Source organism: Salmo salar, chromosome ssa09, assembly GCF_905237065.1.
Source record: "Salmo salar chromosome ssa09, Ssal_v3.1, whole genome shotgun sequence".
NCBI lineage: Eukaryota > Metazoa > Chordata > Actinopteri > Salmoniformes > Salmonidae > Salmo > Salmo salar.
Genome location: NC_059450.1, coordinates 28,987,269 through 29,013,475, shown reverse-complemented (window position 1 = coordinate 29,013,475; position 26,207 = coordinate 28,987,269). Strand labels below are relative to the sequence as shown.

General features: G+C 42.9%; 1 protein-coding gene across 1 annotated transcript in view; it reads right to left on the bottom strand.

The window, feature by feature from the left end:
* The window catches only part of LOC106611164 (protein Daple), a 96,579-nt gene extending 70,777 nt beyond the window's left edge, over positions 1–25,802 (bottom strand). Inside the window, 3 exon segments of the mRNA XM_014211076.2 lie at positions 15,121–15,229; positions 20,980–21,080; positions 25,382–25,802. Of these exon segments, the coding sequence (XP_014066551.2) occupies positions 15,121–15,229; positions 20,980–21,080; positions 25,382–25,441 (270 nt within the window). The 5' untranslated portion in view covers positions 25,442–25,802.
* Positions 25,803–26,207: the final 405 nt, after the last annotated feature.

The following is a 26,207-nucleotide window of genomic DNA, read 5'->3' as shown; positions in this document are numbered from 1 at the left end:
CACACACCATTCCCTTCCCAGAACTGACTACACATCTGTAAGCACTCATACATACAACACTTCTGTATGTACACATTTTAACATCGATATTCAGTGAATGCTTCAGAAATCATACAGAAAGCTTCTCTCTGCAGTGTACTGAGCATTCCATCAGCAGAGCTTCAGTGGCTGTGTGATCAAAGCTTCACACTTCTGACCACACCGTACTGAATGACTTCTCTCCTGGGCTCCTCTGTCTAGTCTACAGGTATCTCACCAACCACAGGGTACTACCTACACTATATAAAGTGGTACATTCTGTACTAGCAGCTTCATTAAATAGTACCCGCAAAACACCAGTCTCAACCTCAACAGTGAAGAGGCGACTCCGGGATGCTTGCCTTCTAGGCAGAGTTCCTCTGTCCAGTGTCTCTGTTCTTTTGCCCATCTTAATCTTTTCTTTTTATTGGCCAGTCTGAAAGACAGCTTTTTCTTTGAAACTTTGCCTAGAAGGCCAGCATCCCGGAGTCGCCTCTTCACCGTTGATGTTGAGACTGGTGTTTTGCTGGGACTATTTAATAAAGCTGCCAGTTGAGGACTTGTGAGGCATCCGTTTCTCAAACTAGACACTAATGTACTTGTCCTCTTACTCAGTTGTGCACCGGGGCCTCCCACTCCTCTTCTGGTTAGAGCCAGTTTGCACTGTTCTGTTAAGGGAGTAGTACATAGCGTTGTACCAGAGCTTCAGTTTCTTGGCAATTTCTCACATGGAATAGCCTTCATTTCTCAGAACAAGAATAGACTGACGAGTTTCAGAAGAAAGGTCTTTTTTCTGGCCATTTTGAGCCTGTAATCGAACCCACAAATGCTGATGCTCCCAGATACTCAACTAGTCTAAAGAATGCCAGTTGTATTGCTTCTTTAATCATGACAACAGTTTTCAGCTGTGCTAACATAATTGCAAAAGAGTTTTGTAATGATCAAATTAGCCTTTTAAAATGATAAACTTGGATTAGCTAACACAACGTGCCATTGGGAACACAGGAGTGATGGTTGCTGATAATGGGCCTCTGTACGCCTATATAGATATTCCTTTAAAAATCAGCCGTTTCCAGCTACAGTAGTCATTTACGTCATTTAGCGACTTAGAAATTGGTGCATTCACCTTATGATATCGGGGGGGGGTTTAGAAGATGACTTTATCCTATCCCAGGTATTCCTTAAAGAGGTGGGGTTTCAGGTGTCTCCGGAAGGTGGTGATTGACTCCGCTGTCCTGGGGCTGACTAAGACAGGGTGACATGACCAAGCCCTTATGAGTGGGGAGTGTGGAGGTCTGGGGGCCAGGATGAGTATGAAACTAGAGCTGACAGGGATAGGGTGGCATGATGACCAAGCCCCTCTGGGGGTACAAGCAGGGCTCTCCCACACACCCACGTTCCTACAGCCTTGTGGCAGCCAGGCTGCTGATATTCGTGCCTGGATCACTGCTTCTATTGCCTTTGAAGATCTATGAACACAGGAAGCAGTCACTTCTCTACATGTGTGGAACACCGTACTAATGTGCTAAGCCTTCTTCCAATTTCCCTAACGTCGTTCTAATGTTTGGGACCAATGCCACAGAGGACGTTGGCAGCAAATGTTGTGCTAAAGTAAAACAGATGCCTCTCCAAGACAGTTAAATAACAGACATGGCAGAACCGGCCCATATGGCAATTAAACTGTGGAGCCACACAGACAGACGTCGCCCACTTAGCAATCTGGAGCAAAGACAAAGAGTGAGATCACTGACACAGACCGCCCACCCAGCCATGCAAACAAAAACACACTGGCTGCCTGTGGCCTGAAATAACTTGGACAATAACTCAGTCAGGATGTGGACTGGCTGAATCTAGACTAGATAGTGTTCTTCACGTGTCTCACATGCAAACCTCACCAGCCATGTTGCGTGCGCGAGCGTTGCAAAATACAAGTACACAAGTCAAATTCAACGAGCGTCTGCGTAGCCAAGACCTAAAACAGAACTTGGTTCTATTTGAGACGCTCCACGCGCTTCAAGTTCAAGCCTCATTGGATATGGAAAATACAAATCCACATGGATGCTTGAAAGAAACAATGAGCTATTACTTAAAGATAGTTTTTAATTAACTAGGTTTCCCTTTATATTTGCGGATTAATCATCTGAGTAGAGAAAACACACGATTTTGTATGACTCCGGGTCAAAATTATACAAATAACTAGGGATGGGAGTTTGAAATAATTTCACTATTCAAATAGAATCATACATTTTTGTAGGATATCCGGATATTCAAAATACATGTGGCTTTTTAAAAACATAGATTTTTAACCTTATCACAGCTGCGTGACGGAGAGGCTGGTACTCAATTGCTGCAGCTCTCATCTGTGTGATCAGATGGAGGGAGAACTCGGCTACAGTCATAACAGTGTTGACTGGAGTAGCCTAGAGAAGCTAGCTAGGCTTTGAGGCCACATGCAGTGCTTTCTCCACAACCCCATTTAGATAAAACTACCCCATTTAGATGGGGTAGCCAACTCTTCATTTCACAAACTTTTAAATCAGTAATTTTATTACATCTTGCATTGCATTAGTGAACTCTCACTCCCTTTGATACACATTGAGCCGCTTTGATTGGCCAACATTACTCAATTAATAATTTGACATGTCATGGAATTTCCTTGTATGTAACAATGTCACATGGATATTTTAATTTAACATTTTTACAAAGAACCAGCTAAAAATAGTACCACATGCATGTCAGGTAAAATAACAACCCAGGACAAACTAGTTAGGAACTTTTAGCTAGCTAGTTAAATTTCCATGAGTGTCTGTGTTTCGACCTGCCCCTAAATTAATATAGTTGGTTTCGATATTTTAACCTGCGTGTCCTGATCGATCTGGTGTGGATAGACAAAATCCACACGCGCACACATGGCCCGTGTAGTCAGCATGTCAGACCTGGGGTTCTTTATACATGTTGGATCAGCCATGAGCCTCATAACTATCTAGAGGGTTCTCCATGTCCCCCAGACTGATGATGGAGCATCATTACAGAGGTCACCATAAATGACTTGGATTTGTGTCTTGGAGACAATGGAAAAAATCTCAAATGCATACTTCTCGCATCCTCTCCTTCTTAAAACCCATTGGATGAGAAAGCCAGAGGTCGCTCCCCTGACCACCTTCTCCAATGGGTTTTGAGGAGGCGAGGAGAAAGGAGGCAAGGAGGATGCAATTGAGATTCTCCCACACGACCTAAGAACCTCACTCATCAGTTTCACACAGAGACAAAGCTGTCTTTAAAACCAACCAGTTACTGCACAGAATGGAGCTTGTGCATTCTGTGACGACCCTCCCACTCTGTCTGCCATATTCTTTCTCTGCTCGTTTTCCTTATTAGGATGTCGGTGGGTGGACCCGGGAGGGTCGTCAGCGAAATGGGATGTGGGATGAAATGGGGTGTGTCCTGGGATAAATACTAGAGGTCGACCGATTATGATTTTTAAACGCTGACACCGATACCGATTATTGGGCGCCCCCCCCCAAAAAAACGATGCCGAATAATCGGCCAATTTTTTTTTTTTGTAATAATGACAATTACAATAATACTGAATGAACACTTATTTTAAGTTAGTATTTATGTATTATATTACTATATTATCAATTTAGCCTCAAATAAATAATGAAACATGTTCAATTTGGTTTAAATAATGCAAAAACAAAGTGTTGGAGAAGAAAGTAAAAGTGCAATATGTGCCATGTAAAAAAGCTAACGTTTAAGTTCCTTGCTCAGAACATGAGAACATATGAAAGCTGGTGGTTCCTTTTAACATGAGTCTTCAATATTCCCAGTTAAGAAGTTTTAGGTTGTAGTTATTATAGGAATAATAGGACTATTTCTCTTTATACGATTTGTATTTCATATACCTTTGACTATTGGATGTTCTTATAGGCACTTTAGTATTGCCAGTGTAACAGTATAGCTTCTGTCCCTCTCCTCGCTCCAACATGGGCTCGAAGCAGGAACACATCGACAACAGCCACCCTCGAAGCAGCGTTACCCATGTAGAGCAAGGGGAACAACCACTCCCAAGTCTCAGAGCGAGTGACGTTTGAAACGCTATTAGCGCACACCCGCTAACTAGCTAGCCATTTCACATGGGTTACACCAGCCTAATCTCGGGAGTTGATAGGCTTGAAGTCATAAACAGCGCAATGCTTGAAGAATTGCGAAGAGCTGCTGGCAAAACGCACGAAGGTGCTGTTTGAATGAATGCTTACGAGCATGCTGCTGCCTACCATGGCTCAGTCAGACTGCTCTATCAAATATCAAATCATAGACTTAATTATAACATAATAACACACAGAAATACGAGCCTTTGGTCATTAATATGGTCGAATCCGGAAACTATCACGTTTATTCTTTCAGTGAATTACGGAACCGTTACGTATTTTATCTAACGGGTGGCATCCCTAAGTCTAAATATTCCTGTTACATTGCACAACCTTCAATGTTATGTCAATATTATGTCAATATTATGTAAAATTCTGGCAAATTAGTTACGGCCTTTGTTAGGAATAAATGGACTTCGCAATGAGCCAGGCGGCCCAAACTGCTGGATATACCCTGACTGCTTGCACGGAACGCAAGAGAAGTGACACAAATTTATGTTAGCAGGCAATATTAACTAAATATGCAGGTTTAAAAATATATACTTGTGTATTGATTTTAAAGAAAGGCATTGATGTTTATGGTTAGGTACATTGGTGCAACGACAGCGCATTTTTCGCAAATGCGCTTGTTAAATCATCACCCGTTTGTCGAAGTAGGCTGTGATTCGATGAGAAATTAACAGGCACCGCATCGATTATATGCAACGCAGGACACGTTAGATAACTACACAGGGTTGAGGTGCAAAACGCACCTTCGTGCGTTTTGCCAGCAGCTCTTCGCAATTCTTCAAAATGCACTAGTTTAACTAGTGATTATATTAAGATTGATCGTTTTTTATAAGATAAGTTTAATGCTAGCTAGCAACTTACCTTGGCTTCTTGCTGCCCTCGTGTAACAGGTAGTCAGCCTGCCACGCAGGCTCCTCGTGGAGTGCAATGTAAGGCAGGTGGTTAGAGTGTTGGACTAGTTCCCGGAAGGTTGCAAAAATGAATCCCCGAGGTGACAAGGTAAAAATCTGTTCTGCCCCTGAACAAGGCCCCTGTTCCTAGACCGTCATTGAAATTAAGAAAGTGTTTTTAATCTGACTTTCCTAGTTAAATAAAGGTGTAAAAAAAATAATAATAATTCTACATTTTTGTATTTTTTTTAAATATCTTCTTTTTTTTTTCTCTTTTTTTTTGGGGGGTAATTTGGTGTCCAAATTTACCGATTGTTATAAAAACTTGAACTCGGCCCTAATTAAAAATCGGCCATTCCGATTAAATCGGTCGACCTCTAATAAATAAATACACCTCTTCCCCATTCATTGAAGAGACTCTCTCCATGCAGACACACTGATTTTGGTTGTGGCATTTATTTTTTTGTGCCTGTTTTGTTTGGGCACCTTTCAACACCCCTCATTATCACATATATGCATGCAACCACTCACTTACACTACATTCACCATTGTTTATAGGTCACTTCAGTTATTAAATATTTTTTGTTATTCCTTTTTTTTTTTTTTCTTCAAGCCGGTTTGTGGCAATTCACTTTGTCATATGACTACATTGGCAGGAAGAGGGGAACCAAGAGTGACACCAGGGCGTGAGACTGAGTTGTAACTCATAGGAAAGCAGGTGAAGTTTGAAGGGCAAAAGAGGGTGTGGGGTGTGCATCCTGAGAGAATGCAGGGCAAGGAGTGGGAGATGTGTAGAGCACCCAAAGCAGGTTTCTACGTGTTCTGTGCCACTTTGCAGGATGATGCCGAGCTTCCAGAAGTTCCATGACATGTTGTAGGCTAAATGCAAACACTAAAGTGACAGTGTGAAATATGAATGTCCTACAAATCTTGTCTCTGAACAGTTGTGTATCTTCTCTCGGTCTCTAATACTTGTTATAGTCACTGAATTGTCGTCAAGAGTAGGCTACTATTTCAACGTTTTGTCAGGCCTCGTCTGTAGTTATTTTTATTTTTTATTGTCTCTGAATAGTTAGCATTTTGATGTTGTTAAAGACGTAAGTATCGTTGTCAAATAGTCTACTTTGTGTGGGTTTTGAAATACTTCCGTAAATATTGTCCTAATAATACAAAAAAAGTAAATATTTATGAGTATAATTATACTTGGTGCAATTTAGTCAAATTTACTACAATTTAAATACTGTAGGGTTTTTTGAGTGGAAGGCAAAATGAGTTACTCCTATTGGCATGAGTGTGGTGTCATTAACAGGTTGTGCTCTTAAACAAAGTGAGCTAAAAAAATTAAAAAATAAAACAGAACAAATGTAAATTAAAGTTGCCCATTGTGGTCTAAAGGGTTAATCAACATTATTTAAAATGATGTGTCTGATGTATATAAAGTTAAATATTGAGACTCAAAACTGAATACATTTCAATGATTTTTTTGTAAGACCATAACCATGGGTGTGAGGTGTATACTTTTGTTTGAAAGTAGATTTATTTAAGACAACCAAGAAACACCCCGTGTGACCCTGATTTATCCCACGCCGGTCAGGCATTCTCCCTCTCGCAGACAAACGTCAGAATGGTCAACAAAACACTAGGACTCGTAATCTACGACACAGGAATGTAAAAAAAATCTAACTCTAAGGCCTTGTTTTTGTGTTTCCCACAGCAGCAGTCTCAGGAGGGTGGTTTCCTGTACTCTGGGTGAGAAGACATTCAGGCTTCAGGAGGTAGGCGAGCAAGAAGAGGGAAAGAGGGGTGTGGTAGGTAGAAAAAAATCCAGTGGCTCTTGTCCTGGTCTCTAGAGCTTTACAGATGTTTTGCTAGTGAGCAGGTTGAGAAACTAAACACCGCTTGGAACTGGGAAAGCAAGCCATTTGGGCACCTGCACAAAAGGGGAGAGGAAGGTAGTGTAGAGCCAGGAGGCCAGCTCAGGGATGCCCCTCCCTCTGCCCCAACCCCAGCTGCAATGCAGAGCAAGACACTCCATACTGCGCCAAGCTACAGCCAGACAAGCCAAAAACCATCTGCCTAATGCATTTGCTGGCTAGGCTGTTTTCAAAATATGTATGCCTGTGCCATATGTAGGTCCATTTGCATGTTGATATGAGCATAACATATACACCAACCTACACACAGCACAGGGGATATATAAACTCAGCAAAAAATGTCCTCACTGTCAACTGCGTTTATTTTTCAGCAAACTTCATGTGTAAGTATTTGTATGAACATAACAAGATTCAACAACTGAGACAAACTGAACAAGTTCCACAAACATGTGACTAACAGAAATGGAATAATGTGTCCCTGAACAAAGTGGGGGTCAAAATCAAAAGTCAGTAAGTATCTGGTGTGGCCACCAGCTGCATTAAGTACTGCAGTGCATCTCCTCCTCATGGACTGCACCAGATTTGCCAGTTCTTGCTGTGAGATGTTACCACACTCTTCCACCAAGGCACCTGTAAGATCCCAGACATTTCTGGGGGGAATGGCCCTAGCCCTCACCCTCCGATCCAACAGGTCCCAGACATGAGATTGAGATCCGGGGTCTTCGCTGGCATTGGCAGAACAGACATTCCTGTCTTGCAGGAAATCACGCACAGAACGAGCAGTATGGCTGGTGGCATTGTCATGCAAGAGGGTCATGTCAGGATGAGCCTGCAGGAAGGGTACCACATGAGGGAGGAGGATGTCTTCCCTGTAACGCACAGCGTTGAGATTGCCTGCAATGACAACAAGCTCAGTCCGATGATGCTGTGACACACCGCCCCAGACCCTCCTCCAAATCGATCCCGCTCCAGAGTACAGGCCTTGATGTAACGCTCATTCTTTCGACGATAGATGCAAATCTGATCATCACCCCTGGTGAGACAAACCGCAACTCGTCAGTGAAGAGCACTTTTTGCCAGTCCTGTCTGGTCCAGCAACGGTGGGTTTGTGCCCATAGGCTACGTTGTTGCCGGTGATGTCTGGAGAGGACCTGCCTTACAACAGTCCTACAAGCCCTCAGTCCAGCCTTTCTCAGCCTATTGCGGACCGTCTGAGCACTGATGGAGGGATTGTGCGTTCCTGGTGTAACGCGGGCAGTTGTTGCCATCCTGTACCTGTCCCGCAGGAGTGATGTTCGGATGTACCGATCCTGTGCAGATGTCGTTACATGGTCTGCCACTGTGAGGACGATCAGCTGTCCGTCCTGTCTCCCTGTAGCGTCGTCTTAGGCGTCTCACAGTACGGACATTGCAATTTATTGCCCTGGCCACATCTGCAGTCCTCATGCCTCCTTACAGCATGCCTAAGGCACGTTCACGCAGATTAGCAAGGACCCTGGGCATCTTTCATTTGGTGTTTTTCAGTCAGTAGAAAGGCCTCTTTAGTGTCCTAAGTTTTCATAACTGTGACCTTAATTGCCTGTAAGCTGTTAGTGTCTTAACGACCATTCCACAGGTGCATATTGATACATTTTTTATGGTTCATTGAAAAAGAATGGGAAACCGTGTTTAAACCCTTTACAATGAAGATCTGAAGTTATTTGAATTTTTACAAATTATCTTTGAAAGACAGGGTCCTGAAAAAGGGCCGTTTCGTTTTTTGCTGAGTTTATTTGGTACAAATCATTCCTTAAGTTCTAGACCTCAGCTGAATCTGGTAATGAATGGTGTGGCTGTTGAACAAGTTCAGGAGACTAAATTACTTAGCGGTACTTTAGATGGTCAAACATATATAGGTTCAATGGCTGTAAAGATGGGGAGAGGTCTGGCCGTAATGAAGAGATGGTCTGCTTTTTTGACACCACACTGCAAAAAGCAAGTTCTGCCGGCTCTAGTTTTGTCTAATCTTGATATTGTCCAGTCGTGTGGTCCAATGCTGCGGTCCAGTGCTGCAAGGAAAGACTTAGTCAAGCTGCAGCTAGCCCAGAACGGCGCGGCACGTTTTTTCCTTCATTGTAATCAGAGGGCTGATATAAATACTATGCATGCCAGTCTCTCTTGGCTAAGAGTTGATGAGACTGACTGCATCACTACTTCTTATAAGAAACATTGTTAAATCCCAAATTGTTAACATAGTCAACTTACATAGACTTATCCAACCAGACATGCCACCATCTTTTCAGTCCCCAAATCCAGAACAAATTCAAGAAAGCGTACAGTATTATATAGAGCCCTTATTGCATGGAATATCCTTCCATCTCATTACTCAAATAAACATCAAACCTGGTTCAAAAAAACAGACAAAGCAACACCTTGCAGCACAACGCCTCTCCCCTGCTTGACCTAGATAGTTTGTATGCGTCGATGTAGGCTACATGTGCCTTAATTATTTTTTTTATGTATTTCTGTCTTTGAGCAGCTCTTATCTATTGATGTTCTGTATTATGTCATTCTGTATTATGTTTCATGTTTTGTGTGGACCCCAGGAAGAGTAGCTGCTGCTTTTGCAACAGCTAATGGGGATCCAAATAAAATACTAAATACCCTGGACACTGACTCGGTACCGGTACCCCCCGTATATAGCCTCGTGTTACTTTTAATCATTTGTATTTATTTTATTTGGTAAATATTTTAACTCTTCTTAAACTGAGCTGTTGGTTAAGGGCTTGTAAGAATTTCACAGTAAGGTCTACACTTGTTGCGCATGTGACAAAGTTTGATTTGATACGTCAAATTATGGAGTCATGTTACAGTGAGGGGGGCACTGCCTGACTCTCCAGACAATAGCTGGGGTGAGTATGAGGAGGGAACCAAAGAAATCTGCCACTCCCACCGTGTTCCCACTGTCTGTGTTCTGGTAGGACACTTTATGGTGCAGCACAGAGTGTAATTTTGGAGCTAATCTAATTTGGGGAGAGAATAGAAGGGGTGAGTCAGGGTGACAGACACAGATGATCCCTGTGAATGAATAGGGGCCCTGCCTGCTGTCTGACTTACAGTGTGTACTGTCTATAGGGCTCAATGGGATAAGAGCAAGTCATCATCATATCTTCACATGCCTGTCTCCCATTTCTGGATGGAATTGAGGCACCAACAGCCCAGTCTGGGTGGCTTAAGCAAGGAAATGTGAGACAGGCTTTAGCCTGAATTTAGGTCTAAACCTATGCTGGTATATGTATTAGATTTGGCAGTTATTGTTAATCCTGGAAGGGATGCCACAAAGAGGACCCCACCCCTTGCCACACGCACAAATAGGGTCACATTCATTCTACATACACACACACACACACACGGCTGGCCTTTTAACTTGTAAACTGGTGTTTTAAGCGTACTATCAATCCTTACGGTGCATAGCTTAAAGCATTTATAACAGCATAGGGTCTAGATGAAAGGGAAAGATACTACTTTTTGGTCAAGTTGCCAGGTCACCACCACTTGTAGTGTATAGTTAGGGGTTGGTGTGAGGGATTGTAACACTGCCTTCTAGGCCATGCTTTCTATAAGCATGTCAGACGTACACTGGGTTTGGTGAAGCTGTGAAAGCTGAAAAGTTTTCGGTTTCTCTCTACCTAGGCTCATTATCAAATAAATGTCCTATGTGACTAATACACATGCACACATACCTGCACACACAGGATTGGTGCCTTAGATTTCTGGTTAACAAACAACCTCAATAGAGAAGTGATAGGTTGGTGAGAGATTAGTCATTATACTGCCCTCCTACCAACATCCTTCACAACTGAAGAGTGATCTAACTGCATCCCAAATAGCACACTGTTCCCTACATAGGGCTCTGGTCAAAAGTAGTGCACTATGGGGGAATAGGGTGCCATATGGGACACAGCCATTATATTACTTTACTTAGCAACTGTAACTCCCTGTCACAGCCACTAACCGTTTCTCTCAGACGGTGGCACACATACAAAAGGCCATTCTGCAGTGACCATTTCTTATCTACCCAGGCCTTCTGGGCATGCGCTTGTGTGGTCATAACTCCTTTTCAATGGAAATGTGTGTGATCAGATCATTGTCCAGACCTCACTGAACTAACACAGGAACCCTAAGGGGGTAAATGAGGGGATGGCAGAAGAGAGGAGGCCTGCAACCAGAGAGCTGCATGATGGTAATTTGCTATGTAGTATGCTGATTGCCATAGATCCATCTAGATCAATCAATGTCAGGGTCAATATGGAATCATGGTAAAGCACAATCAGATCTGTGTGACGTATGATTGTTAATGGGAACCTGAGGTTAAAAGGTCAATGAGGTTGTTTCTGTTCACTTGGAGCTCTGTCCTCTACTCTGCTTTATCTAACTGCGTAAACACAAAAACAGGTAACATCACTTTTGCCTCGCCTTGGCTCCAAGTCAGAGCAGGTCCACCAAAGTCATGGTGCAGTGAAACATGGGTGCCGAACCACCTAGAAAAGTCTGAGCCTTTAGGGTAAAACACTGGGGTAAATCCTCAGTGGAAATGCATCAACAAAAGGGAGATAACGGAGTTTGTGTGAAAGCAGACCAGGCAGAGTAGAGGACAGGACACCACTGGGACCAATTTAAGATCAGTCGTCTGAAACTTATGGAGAGATGCATCACGAGCACACTCACAGATGAGGCTGTGATGGGTGTTAAAACAAGAACCTTGTCCTCACCCGCCTGAATGAGGGGAGATTAGCCGTTAGTGTACCAGGGACAGCGTGAGCCAGTACAGGACTGGAGTGACTTATACCAAGAGTGTGCAAAGCTGTCATCAAGGCAAAGGGTGGCTACCTTGAAGAAACTCAAATATAAAATATATTTTGATTTAAACCTTTTTTTGGTTACTACATGATTCCATGTGTGTTATGTCATAGTTTTGATGTCTTCACTATTTACAATGTAGAAAATAGTAAAACAAAAAAAAGTAAAAAACAGAATGGAATGAGTAGGTGAGTCCAAACTTTTGACTGGTACTCTATACTAAATAATGTGATGTTTTGTTTGTTTTGATTTAGAATGGACCATAATCATGCACCAGTATTGAAACGAGCAGGGGGGGGGGAAAAGTGTTGGTCCCATGTTTCATGAGCTGAAATAAAAGATCCCCAAAATGTTCCATATGCACAAAAACCTTCTCTCAAATTGTGTATACAACTTTGTTTACATCCCTGTTAGTGAGTATTTCTCCTTTGCCAAGATAATCCATCCACCTGATAGGTGTGGCATATCAAAAGCTGATTAAAACCACATGATCCTTACACAGGTGCACCTTGTGCTGGGGACAATAAAAGGCCACTAAAATGTGCAGTTGTGTCACACAACACAATGCCACAGATGTCTCAAGTTGAGGGAGCGTGCAATTGGCATGCTGACTGCAGGAATGTCCATCAGAGCTGTTGCCAGAGAACTTAATGTTAATTTCTCTATCAATATTATTGGCAGTACGTCCAAAGTATTTGGCAGTACATCCAACCGGCCTCACAACCGCTGACAGCATGTAACCACGCCAGCCCTGGACTTCCACATCATGTGGAAGTGTGAAAAATTAATCCATGCTTTTGTTACTTCTAGGCTGGACTACTGCAATGCTCTACTTTCCGGCTACCCGGATAAAGCACTAAACAAACTTCAGTTAGTGCTAAATACGGCTGCTAGAATCCTGACTAGAACCAAAAAATGTGATCATATTACTCCAGTGCTAGCCTCCCTACACTGGCTTCCTGTTAAGGCAAGGGCTGATTTCAAGGTTTTACTGCTAACCTACAAAGCATTACATGGGCTTGCTCCTACCCATCTTTCCGATTTGGTCCTGCCGTACATACCTACACGTACGCTACGGTCACAAGACGCAGGCCTCCTAATTGTCCCTAGAATTTCTAAGCAAACGGCTGGAGGTAGGGCTTTCTCCTATAGAGCTCCATTTTTATGGAATGGTCTGCCTACCAATGTGAGAGACGCAGACTCAGTCTCAACCTTTAAGTCTTTACTGAAGACTTATCTCTTCAGTAGGTCCTATGATTAAGTATAGTCTGGCCCAGGAGTGTGAAGGTGAACGGAAAGGCTGGAGCAACGAAACGCCCTTGCTGTCTCTGCCTTGCCGGTTCCCCTCTTTCCACTGGGATTCTCTGCATCTAACCCTTTTACAGGGGCTGAGTCACTGGCTTACTGGTGTTCTTCCATGCCGTCCATGGGAGGGGTGCGTCACTTGAGTGGGTTGAGTCACTGACGTGGTCTTCCTGTCTGGGCTGGCGCCCCCCCTTGGGTTGTGCCATGGCGGAGATCGTTGTGGGCTATACTCGGCCTTGTCTTAGGACGGTAAGTTGGTGGTTGGAGACATCCCTCTAGTGGTGTGGGGGCTGTGCTTTGGCAAAGTGGGTGGGGTTATATCCTGCCTGTTTGGCCCTGTCCGGGGGTATCATCGGATGGGGCCACAGTGTCTTCTGATCCCTCCTGTCTCAGCCTCCAGTATTTATGCTGCAGTAGTTTATGTGTCGGGGGGCTAGGGTCAGTCTGTTACATCTGGAGTATTTCTCTTGTCTTATCCGGTGTCCTGTGTGAATTTAAATATGCTCTCTCTAATTCTCTCTTTCTCTCGGAGGACCTGAGCCCTAGGACCATGCCTCAGGACTACCTGGTATGATGACCCCTTGCTGTCCCCAGTCCACCTGGCCATGCTGCTGCTCCAGTTTCAACTGTTCTGCCTGCGGCTATGGAACCCTGACCTGCTCACCGGACGTGCTTGTTGCACCCTCGACAACTACTATGATTATTATTATTATTATTATTATTTGAACATGCTGGTCATTTATGAACATTTTAACATCTTGACCATGTTCTGTTATAATATCCACCCTGCACAGCCAGAAGAGGACTGGCCACCCCTCATAGCCTGGTTCCTCTCTAGGTTTCTTCCTAGGTTTTTGGCCTTTCTAGGGAGTTTTTCCTAGGGAGTTTTTCCTAGCCACCGTGCTTCTTTCACATGCATTGCTTGCTGTTTGGGGTTTTAGGCTGGGTTTCTGTACAGCACTTTGAGATATCAGCTGATGTACGAAGGGCTATATAAATACATTTGATTTGATTTGATATGCGTGGGATGCTCTGGAGCGACGTGTACGACAGCGTGTTCCAGTTCCGGCCAATATCCATCAGCTTGGTACAGCCATTGAAGAGGTTTGGGACAACATTCCACAGGCCACAGTCGCGCTGCTTGAGACAAATAGTGTTCATACCAGATTAGGACTGCTTTTCTGGTCCACATCCTACTTTTTGTTTTAAAAGGCATCTGTGACCAACAGATGCATATCTGTATTCCCAGTCATGTGAAAACTATAGATTATGGCCTAATTTATTTCAATTGACTGCTTTCCTTAAATGAAGTAACATTTTTGTTCAGTGTAGTTGGGAAACCGAGGAGACAAAGGAGGAATGTTGTTGAAAGAGGTCAACCAAGAACCAATGGGTCCCTCTTCTCTGCCTCACCGTGTGTGTGTAGTGGATTTCACCCACTCAATTACAGTGGACAGAAAGTGTAAGCCTTTCCTCGGGAGGACTAGCAATCATGATCCATAATGATCTCTGAGAGAGAAGGCCTTTCCTCACACTTTCACTTTTTCAAGATTACTTTAATTACAGGTCATGAGTAAAACAGACTACCATTGTTTTCAGTTATGCAAAGATTTGATGTAGGTTAATTTTCATTAATGACGGACCTACCCACCACAAATATTGCAAACATTTCAACACCACAACATTTTCGCTCATTAAAACACATTGATTTTAGTAGTTGTTTGAGAATCGAGATATCACTGGAAGGACAGCAGACAAAACAATAAGGAGAGAAAGAGATTCCTCCAGGGATAACTACCACACCTCAGTAGCAAGGCCTAATCCCCATGATCAGGATGCACACACACACACACCACTGTCTGATCACCAAGACCACACACACCTCCTGACTCTACCTGTGGACAAGGTGTAAGTGAGTGAGTAAGCAGCTATATTTTCGGTTTGATATGGTGAGCAGCATTCAAAGCGATCAGGAAAAAAGGGAACGTGCGTGAGGTGAGTGAACAGGAAGTGGATAGACAGAACTGGGCTCACCTGGTAGTAGTTCTTGACGTGCCTGATCACAATGTTGAGGTTCTGGATTCGTAGGTTCACATCATTGTTCACATTCTTATTCACTCTCTGGTTGGTGGGGCTGGGGTCTCTGGATAAGACGAGACAAGAAATTACATGACAACCTAGTTTCCAACAACTTTTTTAACCTCAAAAACAAAACTACAGCATTTTCTTTCACTGAGTATTATTTTAGCTATGCATATTTTCTCCCAAAAGCTGCTTCATCTGGCATTATTATGTATATAATCCTATAGGTTCCTAGGCTATAAGACTTCCTTTTTATGTGCACCAACTCCAGTGAATGAGTTCCTTTAATCAAATATCCACACAAAGGAAAATACTAGATTACTTTGAGGGATTAGGCTATACTTTAGAGCGGAACAGCATATATAATATGAAGTTAATTAAGAACACGCTGACAGAGCTGGGACGATTATCGACACCGACCACCAGTGGTGTAAAACTACTAAAGTAGTACTTTCAAGTATTTTTACTTAAGTCGTTTTTTGGGGGTATCTGTACTTTACTATTAATATTTGACAACTTTTACTTCACTACATTCCTAAAGAAGAATTATGTACTTTTTACTCCATACATTTTCCCTGACACCCAAAAGTACGTGTTACATTTTGAATGCTTAGAAGGACAATAAAATGGTTTAAGTCACACACTTATCAAAACAACATCCCTGGTCATCCCTACAGCCTCTGATCTGGTGGACTCACTAAACACATGCTTCGTTTGTAAATGAGGTCTGAGTGTTGGAGCGTGCCCCTGGCTAGCCGTAAAAAATGTAACAAAATGATGCCATCTGGTTTGCTTAATAAGGAATTTCAAATGATTTATACTTTAACTGTTGATATAAGTATTTTATCAATTACATTTGATACTTAAGTATATTTAAAATGAAATACTTTTACTCAAGTAGTATTTTACTGGGAGACTTTCACTTGAGTCATTTTCTACTAAGGTATCTTTACTTTTACTCAAGTATGACAAATTGAGTACTTTTTCCACCACTGCCAATCACTTATTGCAGCCATTTTGCTGATAACGCAACGAACGTTATGTGGCCTATACAACAGAAAAGTTATACATTAAATACATTTGCTAATATGGGTGATTTGTTAATGGGACAATTGATGGCTACAACCATCAAACTAGTAGCAGTAGTTTAAAGGATCACTAAAAAAGTGGTGCACATTAACGTTAAACATACCGTTCTATTTATCATTATCGCATCAATTCAGGCAATTTATCACAATATAGATTTGTCCATATCGCCCAGCTCTAACAGACATGATTAGGAGGCCAAGAATACCCAATTGTTTTATTGAAACTTAATAATAATAATTATTAATGCACATGGCTTTTAGGAATGGCATTGTTAACCTACACAATCTGGAAATACACATCAGGGTCCCCCACAGGAGAGGGTTCAACCCTCAAAGCCAAACATTTAAAATACATTGACTTGACTTTAAAATGTTGTTGTGTTACAGCCTTACTCGAAAATGAATGAAATTGTTTTGTTGAAGCACCTTTGGCAGTGATTACAGCCTTGAGTCTTCTTGGGTATGACACTACAAACTTGGCACACCTGTATTTGGGGAGTTACTCCCATTCTTCTCTGCAGATCCTCTCAAGCTCTGTCAGGTTGAACGGGGAGCGTTGCTGCACAGCTATTTTCAGGTCTCTCCAGAGATGTTTGATCGGGTTCGAGTCCGGTCTCTGGCTGGGCCACTCAAGGACATTCAGAGACTTGTCCTGAAGCCACTCCTGCGTGGTCTTGGCTGTGTGCTTAGGGTTATTGTCCTGCTGAAAGTGAACCATCTTCCCAGTCAGATCCTAAGCACTGGGAAGCAGGTTTTCATCAAAGAGCTCTCTGTACTTTGCTCCGTTCATTTTTGCTTCGATCCTGACTAGTCTCCCAATCCCTGCCGCTGAAAAACATCCCCACATCATGATGCTGCCACCACCACCATGCTTCACCGTAGGGATGGTGCCAGGTTTCCTCCAGACGTGACACTTGGCATTCAGGCCACAGAGTTCAACCTTTGCTTCTCATGGTCAGAGTCCCTTAGGTGATTTTTGGCAAACCCCAAGCTGGCTGTCATGGGTATTTTCTGGCAAACCCCAAGCGGGCTGTCATGGGTATTTTCTGGCAAACCCCAAGCGGGCTGTCATGGGTATTTTCTGGCAAACCCCAAGCGGGCTGTCATGGGTATTTTCTGAGGAGTGGCTTCCATCTGGCCATTACCCTAATTTGGCCTGATTAGTGGAATGCTGCAGAGATGGTTGTCCTTTTGGAAGGTTCTACCATCTCCACAGAGGAACTCTGGAGCTCTGTCAGAGTGACCATTGGGTTCTTGGTCACCTCCCTGATCAAGACCCTTCTCCCCGATTGCTCGGTTTGGCCGAGCGGCCAGCTCTAGGAAGAGTCTTGGCAGTTCCAAACTTCTATTTAAGAATGGAGGCCACTGTGTTTTTGGGGACCTTCAATGCTGAAGACATTTTTTGATACCATTCCCCAGATCTGTGCCTTGACACAATCCTGTCTCGGAGCTCTACGGACAAAACCTTCAACCTTACGGCTTGGTTTTTGCTCGGACATGCACTGTCAACTGTGGGACTTTGTATAGACAGGTGTGAGCCATTCCAAATCATGTCCAATCAATTACATTTACCGCAGGTGGACTCCAATGAAGTTGTAGAAACATCAAGGATCTTCAATGGAAACAGGATGCACCGGAGCTCAATTTCAAGTCTCATAGCAAAGGGTCTGAATACTTATGTAATTAAGGTTCCTGTTTTTTATATTTAATACATTTTACCTGTTTTACCTGTTTTCACTTTGTCAAATTTAGAATAAGGCTGTAACGTAACAAAATGTGGAAAAAGGGAAGGGGTCTGAATACTTTCCAAATGCACTGTATATAGTGTAAAACGTTTGACCAGAAGGGTCCATTTCAGACGGAGCCCCGGTTCCTGGCTAGGCTAGGCTGCATTGAGGGCCTTCTCTGGATAGGCGTTGTTTGTGCCAACCTCATTTACATATGTTTTGTGGGCACACCATGCAAATACTGCCAAGCTTGGCCCAGTATTCCAGTATGTCTCTGAAAGGGCTTTAGTTTAAAAACAAGGAACAGTTTTTTTTTATTCAGGTCAACTTGTGTACCGCTTGCCTTTAGTTCTACCTTTACAGCCTTCTCTGACATGACCCATGCCCATTTCCAGTTCCCACTGGGCAGCTGGGAAAGCAGCGCAAGGTCTGTATCCAAAACGCCCCTCAGAGTTGGAGGGCTGATCTAGGTTCAGTGCTCCCCTGTCAATCTAATCTTATGTATTATCTAGAAGGTAAAGCTGATCCTATATCAACAATACTAGAATACAGGCCCAAAGCATGCTTGAGTAGTGGAGAAACATTCCCATGACGAATAGAATGTATCTGGAAGAGTCAGAAGGGTCTTTAACCACATACAAAAAAGCTGAGAACATTGGTACACATAGGTCTGTATACACATAGGAAATCCATAAGCTTGCATGTTGCCATGCAGTAGGGCAGGCTATAGCAATAGCCCTGTGGCTGATTATGGAGTCTGATGAGGTCTGGTGGGTAATGAGAATAGGCAGAGGGGCTGTGTGTGTGTGGAGTGAGTTCTGCTGCTGGAAATGCTGGCCTTGAGGATTCCAGCTCTCCACTCATCTGTGGAATAGGTTTAATGTAAACAGCTCAGACACCTGTGTGCGTTCGCCAGAGACCAGAGGGGAACTAGGTTATACACTGAGCGTTAAAAACATTGTCACCGCTGCTCTTTCCATGACAGCTTTCACCTGGTCAGTCTATGATCCCTTATTGATGTCACTTGTAAATCCACTTCAAATCAGTGTAGATGAAGGGGAGCACATAGGTTAAATAAGGATTTTTAAGCCTTGAGACAATTGAGGGGGCCTGTCCAGTTAGCACAGCTGGGAGCAACACAAAGGGACAGACACTAGGCATGAGAAGAGAATGAGGGAAAGAGAAGAGTAATTAAAATAGAGAGAAGTGGTAGCCCACGTCAGAAACCATTACTTGAATTAGTCAAACTAAACAAATGAGCACATAATTGGAATAGAACTGTTGAACTTGATTACTTTGAAGTATGTCAATAAAGTAAAGAGTGTCAACACTAAAGAACTTGGTTTATGTGATGGAAGCAGACCGAACAACACACACACACCTGCACTTCAAGACGTCAAATGGGAAACAAGACGTCTGTCAAGTTGTTCAACGCAATAGTTCCAGAGAACAGTCGAGTCAGACCTTCTGGATTTACTTTTTCACAGGTTGAATTAAGCTTCTATGACACAGTCACAGCATTACAGGGAGTTTTTACACAAAGTGTGAATGTTCACTGACTGCACAGGCTCAGCCTGCAATTCAGAGTAGGCATACATAGCTACCCTTTGAAGTTACAGAGCACAGGATGTGGTTCAAAATCCTGAGACTTGTGACGGGTTTAGAGAAAGCCTGAGCCATATCATTTTGTCGGACAATGTCTGGACAGTCGTTTTGCCAGAAAAGCAGCCATTTCGGTGTCAGAGCAAACTCTCTATCATAATCATTATGTGAAAAAGAATACATACTTCAATATATTCAAATACATTTCCCCCAGCAGTGAGATGGTTGTGTTCCCTGTTTTCAGTAGACAGACAATTCATCTCTGAGCTCAAGAGTTGTGACACTGTGAGAGGGCCTCCTAGTCCTAACCAAACAGACAGAAACTAAATCAATATACTTAAAAATGACAAAAAACAAATAAACTGTAAAAATCAGTGTTGTAAAAATACTTTAAAGTACTACTTAAGTATTTTTTGGGGGTCTCTACTTCACTATTTATATTTTTGACCACTTTTACTCCACTACATTCCTAAGGAAAATAATATACTTGCTACTCCATATATTTTCCCTGACACCCAAAAGTACTCGTTACATTTTGAATGCTTAGCAGGACAGGAAAATTGTCTAATTCACACACTTAAAGAGAAAATCCCTGGTCATCCTTACTGCATCTGATCTGGCAGACTCAGTAAACACAAATGCTTTGTTTGTAATGATGTCTGAATGTTGGGGTGTGCCCTTGGCTATCCTAAATGTAAAAAAAAAAAAAGTTGTCTAGTTTGCTTAATATAAGGAATTTCAAATGATTTATACTTTTACTTTTGATACTTAAGTATATTTAAAACCAAATACTTTTTTATTTTGACTCCAGTAGGATTTTACTGGGTAACTTTCACTTTTACTTGAGACATTTTCTATTAAGGTATCTTTACTTTTACTCTAGTATGAAAATTAGGTACTTTTTCCACCACTGGTAGAAATGATAGTGGAGTTATAGTATGAATATAAGTCCATTATCATTTCTAAACAGCTTCGTTTTCATAAAAATGTCAACACATTTTCTTCCATCACAGTTTCTTGACCATCCAGCTCACTACTAAATCAGTAGACAGTCAGGGAGCATAAAAAAAAAGAATACAAAAAAATAAAAATAAAAGATAGATATTTTGCCAATTTTCAGTTCAGCCTTCCGGACCTCGTTGAAGACCAAATGTGGCCCGTGGGGAAAATGAGTTCTAGAGCAAGAGAGGCACAGACAGACACAGAGAGAGACAGAGAGAAAGAGAGACTATGATCACATTGACTCATGAGGGGCAGGAAAGGAGATAAAAGAGAGTGAGAGTCCAGTCAGTGAGCCATGAAGGCATGAGGAAGGTTTCTGAACAGTCAGATAACAGGGGAATCCATGCCAGGATGTGGTTACGAAAGGAGGTAGATTGAGGCCACACACTCACATGTGTGTCATGATTTTGTGCAGGAAGACCCCATCCACCAGATCCATGAACATGGAGAGCTTGTCCTCTGAGCCAGAGCCCAGTGGTCCAAAGGTCTTCACCTGCAGAGAGGGAGGAGAGAGGGAAGACAGGAATGGATTACTAAGAGCTCAGCTATGAAGAGATGGGTCACATTTCCTGCTCTGACAGCCATCAATGCAAGTTCAATACTCTCTATATGTCTAAGACTGAGCATGTAAAGATATTTAGACTGTAGATATAGGAGCCACGAGGTACTGTAGGTGGGAAAGGGGACACCTAGTCAGTTGCACAACTGAATGCATTCAACCCAAATGTGTCTTCCGCATTTAACTCAACACCTCCGAATCAGAGCGGTGCGGGATGTTGCCTTAAATCGACATCCATGTCATCGTCGCCCAGGGAGCAGTTCTTGTTGGGGGTTAATTCCTTTGCTGGCTCGGGGGTTTGAACTCGGGATGCACGATATATCTGTGAGCATATCGGAATTGGACGATATTAGCTAAAAATGCCAACATCGGCACGATGTCTAGTTTAACGGAGATGTGCAAAACTGATGTCAAAGCTGACGTGCATACCTATATAACGTAGGTACATGACGTAGTGACACCACATAAAATGTAGCACTACACGTGCAACACAGCATTCCTAACCTAGCCCACAATGTCTGCTGTGTGGATTGAGCAGTCAACAAGTCGAGCAGTCATTTGAAAGAGTAAGAAAATTTCAGCAAGACAACTCAAAAGGTGAAATCCATTAACGCCAAGATAATGGAATTCATTGCCCATGACAATCAACCATTCTCTGTCGTGGGTGATGTTGGCTTTCGCCTACTGGTCGAGCACCAGTACACACTACCAAGTGCGCTATTTTTCAGATGTTGCCCTTCCGGAGTTACACAGTAATAGCGTCACTGCTATCAGCTTCATGACTGACATTTGGACCAGCGATATCAGCCCCATGAGCATGCCAAGTCTGACAGCAGTGGGTCTTCGAGGATTTCGTACTAAGGAAAGTAGTATTTCATGCTCATGAATGTGTTGGTTGCCATACCGCTACTGCCATTTCAATGGCATTTGAGAACATGTTTGAAACATGAACACACTAGCTAGCTCCATTCGAACAACTGACTGGAGAAATAAGCTCATCAACTTCGTCTGCAGCAGACGTGATACCCTCTGTCATGGCATTGAAACGCCTGCTCAACAGAACTGCCCACAGACTGAACAAGTGATTCAGGGGCATTCTCCCTTTACTGTGTCGCCACCATGCTCGATGCTAGATACAAGGACCGCTACTTCGATGCAGACAAGAAACAGGGTTTACGTGAAATGTTACACACACACAGCTGGACAAGATGGAAACGGACACAGTGACAGTGCGCACCGAGGAAGAGGCGCCACGGACAGACAGAGCTGAAACTTTACTGCTTGACATGTATGATGAAATCCTGGTTGAGAATGAAACGACTGAACAAACGAATAACGAAACAGCACAGCAAGGAAGTGAAAGAAATAGGTTTTGATTATGTTTTACTGGAAATGGGGACATATGTAAATGCCGACAAAATAACTGTTGGTCAGTGGGGTGTGTAACCTTTCAACTAGGCAAGTCCATTAAGAACAAAATCTTACTTAAAATGACGGCCTACCCCGGCCAATTGTGCACCGCCCTACAGGACTCCTAATCATGGCTGGATGTGATACAGCCTGGATTCGAACCAGGGACTGTAGTGGTGCCTCTTGCACGGAGATGCAGTGCCTTAGACCGCTGCGTCTGTGTGTTTGAACTATTTAACTGTACTAGAATGCTTAAAAGGCCGCTAAAATTTAAAATATCATTATTGACCAAAAATGTCACATCGGTGCATCACTAGTTTAAACCAGCAACCTTTTGGTTACTGGCCCACGCTTTTAACTGCTATGCTACCTGCCGCCCCGGAATCTGCTGTTATCAGTCTAAGGTGGGTCAGGGCTAGCAGAAAGGATGCCAGAGCCCAGTGAGAGAACAAAGACCATAGGAGAGCAAGTTAGAGAGGAAAAAGCAGCCGCCAGTCCAGTTGACTGGCCAAACAGGAGGGTCCAGCCAGGGGAAGTACTGCAGGTACAGCAGGTTTCCCTGACTCCCACCTGCTGCCATTACCCTGGGCCTTTCAAATGATGCTGTAGGCCTGCCATTACACTAGTCTACTCAAATGATGCACTCTCCCACCATAGCCTGGTGCCATACTATATGTGCAAAAAGCATAGCTTGGTGCCATGGTGTATTGTACTGTAGTCGTTGACTGTCATACATGTGCTTTAGCCATAGCCTGGTGCCATAGCCTGGTGCTCTACTGAATGTGCTTTAGCCATAGCCTGGTGGCACAGTGTAACCCTATGTGCCGTAGCCAACACGCCTACCATTGTCTGTCATGCCATGTATCCACGTGGCCGTGCCATGTATCCACGTTGCTTCATGTGGCCATGCCATGTATTCACGTTGCTTACCAGTCAAAAGTTCAGACACACCTACTCATTCAAGGGTTTTTCTTAATTTCTACATAGTAGAATAATAGTGAAGACATCAAAACTGTGAAATAACACATATGGAATCATGTAGTAACCAGTGTTAAATACAAACATATTTTATCAAATCAAATTTAGTTGTCACATGCACATGGTTAGCAGATGTTAATGCGAGTGTAGCGAAATGCTTGTGCTTCTAGTTCCGACCATGCAGTAATATCTAACAAGTAATTAACCATTTTTTATATTCTTCAAAGTAGCCACCCTTTGCCTTGACAGCTTTGCACACTCTTGGCATTCTCTCAACCAGCTTCACCTGGTTTTTACAACAGTCTTGAAGGAGTTCCCACATATGCTGAGCACTTGTTGGCTTCTTTTCCTTCACTGCGGTCCAACTCATCCCAAACCATCTCAATTTCATTGAGATTGGGGGATTGTGGAGGCCAGGTCATCTGATGCAGCACTCCATCACTCTCCTTCTTGGACAAATAGCCCTTACACAGCCTGGAGGTGGTAGCCATGCTGGTTAAGTGTGCCTTGAATTCTAAATAAATCACCGACAGTGTCACCAGCAAAGCACCCCCACAGCACCTCCTCCATGCTTCATGGTGAGAACTACACATGCAGAGAACATCAGTTCACCTACTCCACGTCTCACAAAGACATGGCGGTTGGAACCAAAAATCTCAAATTTGGACTCATCAGACCGAAAGACAGACTGTTGAGATGTGTCGGTTACTTGAACTCTGTGAAGCATATTTGGGCTGCAATCTGAGGTGCAGTTAACTCTAATGAATTCATCCTCTGCAGCAGAGGTAACTATGGGTCTTCTGTTCCTGTGGCGGTTCTCATGAGAGCCAGTTTCATCATGGCGCTTGATGGTTTTTGCAACTGCACAAACTGACTGACCTTCATGTCTTAAAGTAATGGACTGTCGTTTCTAAATTTATTTGAGCTGTTCTTGCCACAAAATGGACTTGCTCTTTAACCAGATAGGGCTATCTTCTGTATACAAACCCTACCTTGTCACAACACAACTGATTGCCTCAAACGCATTGAGGAAAGAAATTCCACAAATGTACTTTTAACAAGGTACACCTCTTAATTGAAATGCATTCCAGGTGACTACCTCATGAAGCTGGTTGAGAGAGTGCCAAGAGTGTGCAAAGCTGTCATCAAAGCAAAGGTTGGCTACCTTGAAAAATCTCAAATATAAAGATATTTTGATTTGTTAAACACTTTTTTGGTTATACACGGTTCCATATGCATTATTTCATAGTTGATGTCTTCACTATTATTCTACAATGTAGAAAATAGTAAAAATTTAAAAAAAAACTGGAATGAGGTGTCCAAACTTGACTGGTACTGTATATTGAAAGCAGTTGTTTCCACAGGTGTTGTTACTTAATTAAGCAATTCATGTCCAATCATGCTTAGGGTCATGTATAAAAATGCCCAGTCGCTCATTATTTTGGCTGCCATGACTAGAAGATCTATCTATAGACTTTGAAAGAGGGGTCTCAAACGAGGATAGGGTGTTTAAAGTGTGTGTGTCAGTCACCAGAACTCAACCCAATTGAAATGGGAGATTCTGGAGCAGTGCCTGAAACAGCGTTTTCCACCACCATATGACGGAATTTCTCGTGGAATAATGGTATTGCATCCCTTCAATAGAGTCACTTACTCTGCTACTGTATGTGAGAAACAGAAAAACGAACAAGTGAAACATATCACCAGGACTGGTTTAGGAGATGGACCAGTTCAAAATGTAATACATTGGCTAACAGTAGGTTACTAAGACACACCAACACAGCGGAATTATTCTCAGCCATGGATCACTTGCTCCGAGTGTACTACATTTAGTCTAGGCTACTTACCCACACCACAAGCGGGGTATCCATGAAGTTTTCCATCAACTCTGACACTGTAATATCCATTTTGAGAAACTTCACAATTCCTCCCAGTTTTTAAATCCGAAAATTAGTGGTCACCGCCCAAACGTTCGCAGTAAGTCATTATTCTTCAAGGGACCTTGGTTGCCTGGTCAAGACGGAACAATGCCGTGAGACATCGAAGATAAACCGCACGTTGTTGGGGCTCTACCCATAACAAATCATCACGGCAATATATAGTTTCCCATGACCGAAAAAATGCTGTGCATGTCACAGTCTTTCAAAATGTAGATGGCGTTTTCCGAGTTAATCTTAAACAGTAATAAAAGCAGACCGAAGTAAACGCGTTCACACTTGCATCAACACTTGTTTCACACACAGCAAAACCTCACTAGTGGGCGCATCATCCAACCATCTAACTATGAATAGCGCACTTCAGTGACAGCATGGATAGCCAATCAAATACGGTATACGACCCCAAACAAATAACAGCCAATCCACAACCCCAGAAAACTGAACAAAACATGAAATATTTTAAATTGCCCAAGAGTACTCTCCACTGTCCAGAACCAAAAACTGCAGTTATTGGCTATTGAGAATGGGAAACACTATTTTCATTACACTTTGGTACTGAGGTGACTTTTTCGTAGCAGGCTAGGAGCCTGAGGTTAAGGTTAGAAAATGTTCTCCTAACCTGCTACGAAAATCCCTGAAGAGTGTGTCCCTCCCTATTGAGTGTGTCCCTATTGAGAATATGTCAAGCAGAGGTTCTGGTAGAAATTTGGTGTCATACATTTCCAAAAATGTAGGT